General features: G+C 30.0%; 2 protein-coding genes across 2 annotated transcripts; both read right to left on the bottom strand.

Moving 5' to 3' along the window:
• Positions 1 to 3825: 3825 nt before the first annotated feature.
• LOC125577247 (RING-H2 finger protein ATL1-like) lies at positions 3826 to 5079 on the bottom strand. Its single transcript, XM_048738477.1, has one exon. It carries the CDS (start codon positions 4790 to 4792, stop codon positions 4433 to 4435), a length of 360 nt encoding a protein of 119 aa, XP_048594434.1. The 5' UTR covers positions 4793 to 5079; the 3' UTR covers positions 3826 to 4432.
• Positions 5080 to 6339: 1260 nt separating this feature from the next.
• LOC106358697 (lysM domain receptor-like kinase 3) lies at positions 6340 to 10073 on the bottom strand. Its single transcript, XM_048738476.1, has 11 exons — positions 9274 to 10073; positions 8874 to 8957; positions 8481 to 8777; positions 8268 to 8413; positions 7822 to 7911; positions 7628 to 7733; positions 7395 to 7546; positions 7209 to 7306; positions 6983 to 7130; positions 6804 to 6911; positions 6340 to 6695 (listed from the first exon to the last, which is right to left on the bottom strand). The coding sequence occupies exons 1-11, from the start codon at positions 10004 to 10006 to the stop codon at positions 6531 to 6533; spliced, it is 2127 nt and encodes a 708-aa protein (XP_048594433.1). The 5' UTR covers positions 10007 to 10073; the 3' UTR covers positions 6340 to 6530.
• Between the last annotated feature and the right edge of the window lie 611 nt (positions 10074 to 10684).

Here is a 10684-nt window from a genome sequence, read left to right as displayed (position 1 = left end):
TGACTGAATAATAGAGAGATAGCTTAAGAAAACAAGTTACAAAAAAAACACAATGCAACCTATAGCACCATTTTCCATCCTCACGCTAAGTTTTTGCTTGTTACTAGAAGAAGATATATCGAAATATATTTTTGTAGTTATAAACAAAGTTTTTAAAAATTTATATCAAACTTCGGATAGAGTTTGTTTTCCTTTTTTCCTTTTTTTTTTAAATTCATTTGGAATCCTAATCATATGAAAATATATAATAGACGTGCATGATTTTATCATATCATATTAATAGGTAACTAACTACGCAAAATATGTAAACACGGTTTAAATATGAGAAATTCTTGGATTCCTTTTTTCCTTTTTAAATATGAGAAATATCAAACTTCGGATAGAGTTTGTTTTCCTTTTTTCCTTTTTTTTTAAATTCATTTGGAATCCTAATCATATGAAAATATATAATAGACGTGCATGATTTTATCATCCCTTATATATTAATTGAGGAACATTTGAAAAGATGTAACCTCAATTTTGTATTAATTAAAAGAGGCCCCAATGCATAGGTGGCACTCAATTAGATAGTCAATTACATTCAATTGAAAATAAAGTAGGTCCACATTCGATTTTTATATGTTGTTAGATACATAAGTTAGTCAAACTATATGATATAATGATATGATATGATATTTTCTTTCCTTAAATAAAACCTACGGAATTACCATAAATGACTAATATATATATGACAATTAATGATTTTAATGATAAGGATTTGATAACAATTTATATATCTTCCATCATTTTTTGTTTAATTTTATATTATTAAAATAAATTAAACAATCAAATTAGCTATAAAAGTAAAATTTAGATTTTTTCGTATATGTTATATTTTAAATTTTTAAAAACGACAATAAATGACTAAAACTATTAAAATTATTATGTTAAAAATTAATGATCAATGGTTTAACATTTTTATTATAAGAAGATACACATGATTAAAACCATATGAGTAAAAAATATCATTTAATAATAAACTAAATATATATATATAGATTAAACACTATATACCATAAGATAACATAAATATTTTAATATTAAAAATTTCAATGAATTTTCAAGAACATTTATAAATTATAAACTTATTAAAGATTTCAGATTGAAAATTTTGTTATCGATGATTTAAATATTTTGTAATAAAACGATATGAATGATCATAGAACCGTATGATTATAAATTCTTATTTAATAAATAACTATATAAAATATACTATTCTTAGAAAAATAGGTTGATTCATCTTAACTTATATTACACTTTTTATTAAACTAACTATCGAATTGATAAATAACGTACCAAAAAATGTTTTGCACTTTCCTTAAATAAAAGCTACGAAATTACCTAATATGATTAACATATATGTGAAAATTAATTATTATGAATAATAAATATTTGATAACACTTTTGTGTATCTTAGTTATATTTTTAAATTTTATATTATTAAAAGATATTAAAAATCACATTAAATATATAATAAAAACATTTATATTTTTTCTTATATGTTATCTTTTAAATTTTTCAAAACGTCTATAAATTATTAGAAATTTGAAGATCCCACTCTGAAAATTTTGTGATCAATAGATTATTTTTTTGTCATAATAAGTTAAAAATGATCATAAAATTGTATTAATATGAACTTTTATTTAATATTATAAGAAGATACACATGATTTTAAAACCATATGAGTAAAAAATATCATTTAATAATAAAACATATATATATATATATATTTATAGATTAAACTATATACCATAAGATTACATAAATATTTTAATATTAAAACTTTCAATGAATTTTCAAAAACATTTATAAATTATAAACTTATTAAAGATTTCACATTGAAAATTTTGTTATCGATGATTTAAATATTCAGTTATAAAACGATATGAATGATCATAGAAATGTATGATTATAAATTCTCATTTAATAAATGACTATATAAAATATACTATTCTTAGAAAAATAGATTGGTCTATCTTAACTTACATTATATTTTTTATTAAACTAACTATCGAATTGATAAATAATCTACCAAAATTTTTTTTTGCACTTTCCTTAATTAGAAGCTACGAAATTACCTAATATGATTAACGTATATATGAAAATTAATTATTATGAATAATAAATATTTGATAACAATTTTGGTATCTTAGTTCTTTTTTTTTTTAATTTTATATTATTGAAAGATATTCAAAAATCACATTAAATATATAATAAAAACATTTATATTTTTTCTTATATGTTATATTTTGAATTTTTCAAAACGTCTATATATTATTAGAAATTTGAAGATTTCCACTCTGAAAATTTTGTGATCAATAGATTATTTTTTTGTTATAATAAGTTACAAATGATCATAAAAATATAACACATATGAATTTTTATTTAATAAATATTCAAACTAAATAATATATATATATAAATACTAATGATTTAAAGCAACAAGATTGGCTGATCAATTTAGCCGTCCAGCTGAAATCTTTCAAAAATATGTGAAAGACTAAAGTCAAAGCAAATATGGATTTAGAATAGTAGTTATATTTTACTAACCGAAATACCGAAAAAAACCGAACCGAACCAAAACCAACCCGATATCTGGATTGAACACCCCTAATCCAAATGAAACCAAACTATTGTTTCATTCTCCAAAATATAATAAAAATAATAACTTAATCCCGCGCAAGGCGCGGGTCTTATCCTAGTATCATATTAATAGGTAACTAACTACGCAAAATATGTAAACACGGTTTAAATATGAGAAATTCTTGGATTCACCCTAAGGGGTGAACCTCTAGATTCACCAACCAATAGTGTTTGAGTATTTGATATTTGATATCTTTTTAAAAAGGAAACAAAATTGAATTTCCAAATAAGATTATATTTTTAAAATAAAACAATAAAAATACATAAAAATTGTTACAAAAATATATATATATATTGTTAAACCTTTAGAAAAATACTAAATTCTATACCCTAAATCCTAAACTCCAAACCCTAAATTATACACCTTAAATCTTGGATAAACAAACCGTAAACCATTGGAAAAATTTAAACCCTAAATCATACATTAAAAACTAAATCTTAATAACACTAAACCCTAAACCCTAATCACTAAACCCTAAACCTTTGGATAAACTCTGAACCCTTGGATAAACCTTGAACCCTTGGATAAATCATAAACTCTAAATCAAAAATATTTAAAATTAAACCCTAAAGTTTATGATTTATCCAAGGGTTCATTGTTTACCTAAGGGTTTAGGGTTTAGTGATTAGGATTTAGGGTTTAGGGTTTAGTGTTATTAAAATTTATTTTTTAATGTATGATTTAAGGTTTAAGATTTTTTAACGTTTAGAGTTTATCCAAAATTTAAGGTTTAACGTTTAAGGTTTAGGGTTTAGGATTTAGGGTATAGGGTTTAGTATTTTGCTGAAAACTTAACAATATTAATTAATTTATTTTTTGTAACTATTTTTATGTATTTTTATTATTTTATTTTAAAAATATAATCTAATTTGAAAATTCAATTTTGTTTCCTTTTTTAAAAGATATCAAATATCAAATACTCAAACACTATTGGTTGGTGAATCTAGAGGTTCACCCTAGGGGGTGAACCCAAGAATTTCTCATATTTGTAGATTCTCACATGATATTTAGAATTTAAATAAAGAAAAAGAGTAATTAAAAGTTCTTGATAAAAACTCTCATCTATAGGATCATCATCCACGCATTGCTTTGCCAGCATTGCAATCTGTCCACAGGAAAATGATGCCTAATGTAAAAAATCATATGGTTACTACATTGTTCAAACTACTAAGCATTTCATTTCTTAGTATCACCTTGAACAAACAGTCATGCGGGTATAAATCCATCATGTTGGGATCGATAAACTCCTTCAAACACATGTTCATAGAGTCTGGTGAGTTCCTTAGCGCTAACATCTACAACAACAACAAACAATGATTTAGAAATAAATGTTGCATCAAAGAAGTGTAAAGGTTCAGTATTGTGTAAACTCCAAGAACTTACAATAGACGCCAATGGACGTCTTTCTGGATTCTTTGTTCCCACTGTCTCTGTTCTTATAACAACTTCTCTTCCACAAACAATCTCAAAATTAAAGAACAACACCAAAGGCATAAACATCGCTTGTTGAGGTGGCACGGCCGTCACTTAGATATCTGTTGAGAAGAAGAAATCACTAAAGAGTCCTATAGTCCATGCAGTTTCTTTGTTTCTTGCCCTAATATAAAAAAAAAAATAGCTTCAAAGTTAACTTGAATTTATCTTTTCAACCTTCGACTAGAACGTTTTAATGTAAACTATTGATAGTCTTCTTCAATGAGTAATAAAAGTTACAAGATCTAATCTCTGGTATTTACTTTGTTAATAAAATCAAACAGAACGACGACAACTTGGACAGTTTTGTTTCTGTTGAAGCCAAGAATCAATGCAAAAACGATGAAACACATGTCTACATTTCTCCAAACGCCTAATCTCATGATCATCCTCGTACTCTTCCAAACAAATTGGACAACAACGTTTACCACACCCTTCTTCTTCTTCTTTCTCTTTGATATCTTTGAACAGTATGCCCTTTATCTGTCCGGTTTCAATGTCTTGTTGAGTCTGTGGAGTTTTGTCGATTAACTGGGGAGGTAACTCAACGGGACCAGTACGACAGCAACAGCAACAACATATGATCATGAACATGAAGATGGTGAGCTCAAGGATAGCTATATCAATATCATCCATCCTCTGGCTAAGTTTTTGCTTGTTACTACCAAAAGAAATATCGAAAAATAAATTTTCAGTTATAAATAAAAGTATTTGGAATTTTATATCAGACTTCCTATACCAGGGTGGAGTTTTGTTTTCCTTTTTCCCTTATTTTTTGGAATCCTAATCATGTTGTTATCCTTGTGAGATTTAGCATTATCATATGCATATCATATAAACAAGTAACTAATTAAATGTCTACGCAAATAATGTAATCACGGTTTACACAGGCCCGGCTCAAAATTTTGATGGACCTTGACATAATATATATGGTTGACTAATTTATGCATATGTATAGATCCTTTGCTACAAAAGGACCTTTATTATAGAATAAAAATGGAAAAAAAGATGGACCTAATTTTTTGCTCCTCCCTCACGTTCCAAGAGCTAGCCGACTCTGGGTTTAAATATTTAATCAAAAATACTGCAGAATTTTCTAGTCCCAAAAGAGGTACAATTTCGAAATTTTTGAAAAAATACAAACCCTACACGTCCCTGCAACTATATTTACACACGTCAACTGAGCTCCTAGTGATTCAGATAGGGTTTTCCAAATTTTCGGATTTTAAGTTCTATGTTTAAAAGTTCAACTATTTATGTATTTTCAGTTTTCGTGTGTTTCTATTTTATATAGTTTAGGTTTTGATCAGATTTTATATAATACTTGAGATCACTTAAAATATCCAAACTATTTGAAAGTATTCAAAAGTATCTAAACTGTTCAGATCCAAATAAACATCCAGATTATCTTAAAATATTCAAAAGTATCGAGTTAAAAAAAATTGATATGAAATTATCAAACTCTTCATGTCTTATTCTCATATGCTTTTTTTTTCAAGTTGGGTTGGGTTCAGTTTGATTCAATTCTCTGAGATTGGTCAGGATCGGATTATGTCAAATGTCTGAAATCACTTAGATATAAAAAAACTATTGAAAATTAACAGAAGTATTCAAAATATATGAATTGTTTTAAAATTCCAATAGTATATAACTAGTTAAAGTTAGTCAACATAACTAAAAATATCCAGTATAAAAACTACCAAATTCAACTGTTTTCTTGAGTTTGATTCAACCTTTGACCAAAAGTTTTCATCAATAATATACCACATGCATAAATAGTTGAATGACATCATCTACAAATAAAAAAGTTACAAAATAAAAGATGTGAGGAGATACTTATCATTGAGTACACTGGGTTGAAGAAGTTTTTTTGGTTGAACTGAAAAGAACAGTACTATACTACTATATTCATATTCAGACTAACGAAACTGAACGTACCCATGCTGAATAAGATTATTGATCCATTAACATTGTGTGAAGACGAAGCAAAAGAATTTGATCAAAACGTCATAAAAAATCAGCATGACTGATAATTTACACATGGGCCAACACCAAGCAAATCCTTTAGATTGCAGCCATGGTTTTATCTTCTGCATCTGAGATCTAAGACAGGTAAGGATCATCATCAATCTATTGTGAGAAATTAAAGTGGTGTTTTGCTTATTAGATTGCAACATATCAAGCATATAAACGCATACATCTCTTCACTTATTCTCCAAAAGAATAATAATCATATTGAGACATGTAAAGCAAGATGAAAGAGATTTGTCTCTATAACTAACTACTTAGCTAGACTGTGATTGATCATTCCTCTAGACCATGGTGATTACTAAACAATACAAAGGGTCTTAACTCTCAAGATTTCATTGTTTTTTCATCTTCCTTGGACAAGACCACTAAAGACTTGGCTATTTCCCGCAAGTGTAGCTTCCCATTCAATGGAAGACAAGAGTATCTGGGAAAGCGATATAACAACTTGCTTCATGTTTGGTCTTAGAATCGGATCATCATCCACGCATTGCTTTGCCAACATTGCAATCTGTCCACAAAAATTAATGCGCAATGTAAAAAAATCATATGGTTTATGTTTTTTCAAACTACTAAGCATTTAATTTCTTTTTTTTTAGCATTTAATTTCTTAGTTTACCTTAAACAAACAATCGTGTGGGTATAAATCCATCATGTTGGGATCGACAAACTCCTTCAAACTCAACATGTTCATGGAGTCCGGTGAGTTCTTAAGCGCCGCTAACATCTACAAAAAATTGCTTTAGGAATGAATGTTGCATCAAAGAAGTGTAATGATTTAAAACTCCAAGATCTTACAATAGATGCCAATGGACGTCTTTCTGGATTCTTAGTTCCCATTGCCTCTGTTCTAATAACAGCTTCTCTTCCAGAAATAATCTCAAAAAGAACAACACCAAAGGCATAAACATCACTTTTCGAGGTGGCACGACCATCACTTAGATATCTGTTGAGAATAAGAAATCACTAAAGTGTTCTTGTATGAAAACTTCGAAATGTAGCTTCAGGTTTTAAAATTGCTTACTCTGGTGCAAGATAACCATATGTACCAACAACTTTAGTAACAGAAATTTCACCCTCTCCAGTTTGCTCAACAAGTTTTGCAAGTCCAAAATCTGATATCTAAGACAGGAACAAAGATAAGATCAACTCAATTGTCATGTATAAGGATCATAACATGTAATGGATTCATGATAATCAAGACTCAGACCTTAGCCCTGAACGCCTCATCGAGTAAAATATTGCTCGTCTTGATATCTCTATGAACATAATGAGTTTTAGTATGTTCATGAATGTATTCCAAGCCTCTTGCTGCGTCAAGTGCAATCTGATTCCTCATTATCCAAGACAGTGGGGTATTACCTTCAAGGACATTAATAAATATAATATATCAATATTATCATTCATGCTCTCGTTATGTCTTGTTGGTATTAGCCTCTTTACCTTTGCTCTGAGGATCATGCAAGTGGTTTTTCAGCATTCCCTTCTGCACATACTCATACACTACGAAAAGCTCGTCACTGGTTGCAGCATAACCGATCAACTCTACCTTTGACAAGAATAAAAGCAAACCTAAAAGTCACAATCTTGAATGCTTTAGACGCATTAAGAAGACTAATACACAGCATGGGGATTACCAGGTTTGAATGATGAACTTTGCAAAGAACTTTCATCTCTGCTGCAAACTCTTTAGTTTTTGTAGCAGTCATCCTTTTCACAGCAACTTCCTGTGATAAAGTTTGATCAAATGTGAAAGCCAGGGAAAATGAGATTTTTATTTCGTAAGTATTTGCGATCAACATCTTTAATACTCAAGTATTGCTTGTGAGAATTTATTCTCCAACTAATTGTTATGAATAGAAATCTACATTTCGTCCATTTTTTAACGGTTAACTAATTTTATCTTTAACTTTTTGTATTTAATGGCTAGTTGGAAAATAAATTTGTGCCCATAATACTTGAGTATTAAATATGCCGATTGCAAACACTTGAGAAATAAAAAATAATTTTTTTTTCGTTATGATCTATATAAGTTTTTAAGTCAAGGAATGCGGCATATGAAGATGTGACTTAAGGCACAAACCTGTTCTCTAAGTAGACCAAAGTATACTGAACCATAATTTCCATGACCAAGAAGATTAGAATCAGAGAATCCATCTGTAGCAGCATGAATTTCTTCATAAGTAAACACCATAGGCTTCTCTATCTCAAACACTCCATCACCAAGAGCTACATACATATAAAAGAAAAACCGTTATAAAGGAGAAGCCATAGATGATGAAACAAAAAACCATACCTTTAGGAATAGCAACAGCTTGATGATGGCTCTGGGTTTCTTCACCGTTTGTCGGTCTAAAATCCCCGGATCCGCAGCAGTTATACCGACTAGACCCGCAGAAGAAACTGGACTTTCTAAGGATTTGGAAGTTGTGTTCATTACCATCTTCATCACTAGATCCGCAACTAGATGATCTCAAACAGATACACACAAGTATACACATCACAAGAAGCGCAAGCACAACTGTAAGACCACCAACAATCCATATATAAGGGACATGACCTCCCTTTGAAGTGTGATTCACCTGGTCAGCAGCTTTTTCCAAAATTGGAAAATATATATAAATGTGAGTCTCATGATACTAAAAATAGTAAACCCTCAGATTCAGTTAAGACAAAAATAAATCAGAACCTGAGATATTGCTATTGGTTAAAACAGGAGAAGGAGAAGGAGCAGGAGGGTTTATCTTCCTTGCTTCATAAAGCACTCCAGGCACTTAAACAAGACGACAAGAACAAGATCATTAAACTGTTTTGTCTTAAAACCTAAAAAGATATGATAATGTAACTCCAAAAACCTGAATTATCTGATTTTTAAACCCGAATTAACCGGAAAACCAGAACTGAACTGAATTAGACCCAAAATTATCTCGGATGTTAGCCGGATCCCAACCTTATTACCCAAGCCGAATCTAAATAATCAAACCAAAACCACACCGAATTTCCTAAACCAGAACTGAAAAACCCAAAACCGAACCGATACCCGAAATGCCCATGCCTAATTCAAGATAATCAAATTGAAGATTCTTTACCAGAATCAAGAGGGATGAAAATGAGATCTCCGGTTGTGACATTGTCAGGATTCGAGATTCCGTTAACCTGCTCGATTCGATCCATACTAACACCGAACCGGCTCGAGAGAGATTGAACACTGTCTCCAGAGACCGTCACGTAGCTCATAAGGTAGTTCCAGAGACCACTCGAGCAGCCACATAGAAGCTGCACAGACACAACCGCGCCGGCACTAGATGCTCTAGTAGTGTTCGGTGGGAACGCGAGACCAGAGTAAGCAGAGACGACAGCATCGTAGACGTAGCCACGGTTCTGTCTGATTGTGAATGTCGTGTTCGTTGCGTACTGATGAGGAGTCGTGGTGAGACAAGAGCAGTTCTTCTTGACGTAGATGTAACCTCCTCCCTCGTCTTCTCCGGTGGTATCTGCGGTTATGTCTGATGGTAATGCGTCGAACATGCTTTGGATTATGGAGAAGGTTTGGTTTGGGTTCGGTCTGAAAGCGAGGAAGGAAGTACAGAGACGAGAAGTGTCGGTGCAGTTCATTGGCTTCGAGGAGGAGAGATTCGGTAAGATGAAGAAGAAGGAAAGAAGAATCAAGAAACTGGAAGCTGAGAGATTCATCGAAAGAAGGGATTTGAGAAGAAAGGATCTTGATTTGATGAAAGTGAATGGTGAATCGAAATGGGTTTTGATTGGTTTTGTTAATGGAGATGTGAGAAAGAAGTTGAGATCAGATGAAATCTCAGACATGGGAGAAGAGTGAAGCTCACACTCTCTTGTCGGACTAAAAAGATCTTTGAAAATAAAAAAATCTTAGAAAGTGTCCAAAATAAATAATTTTAATTTCTTTTATACACTTTTGTAAAGTGGTTAGACATTTTCGAGTATTTAATTAGGTTTGGTGTTGGTTTAATACCTAACACTAATGTGGATTTATACTATTGTCCGAAGTTGAGGATGATTAGCTACAGTTGATGTTTCAAGACCAAAGAATTAAACCTAAAGTTTCTAAATTTGTTGTGGGGTAAAAAATCTTAAAATTTCTGTACCAGTTTTCATCTTTTCCAATTATTATTTAAGAATGTTTATACTTATTGGCAATTTTCAAAAGAAACAAATAAAAAAAATTATCACAAAATACCACATACAAAAGAAAATGATCATTTTGACCAAAAAAAGAAAATGATCATAATAGTCTTTATTAAGAGTAAAAAAATCGAACTACATTTAATATAAATATTTTTTAAAAAAAATATAAATATTTAATTAAAATTTATTTTAAATTTTAAGTTCTCGATACTAAATTCTAAACTCTAAAATCTAAACTTTTATCTCTTCTTAAACCTTAAATCTTCGTCCCTAAAAATTCCAATCCTCATTCTTAACTAATTAATCCTATAATTTATATATTTAAACTTTTTTAACTAA

Source organism: Brassica napus, chromosome A8 (genome assembly GCF_020379485.1).
Source record: "Brassica napus cultivar Da-Ae chromosome A8, Da-Ae, whole genome shotgun sequence".
NCBI classification, from domain to species: domain Eukaryota; kingdom Viridiplantae; phylum Streptophyta; class Magnoliopsida; order Brassicales; family Brassicaceae; genus Brassica; species Brassica napus.
Note: the sequence above shows the minus strand (reverse complement) of the source record. Positions and strands in the feature narration are given on the sequence as shown.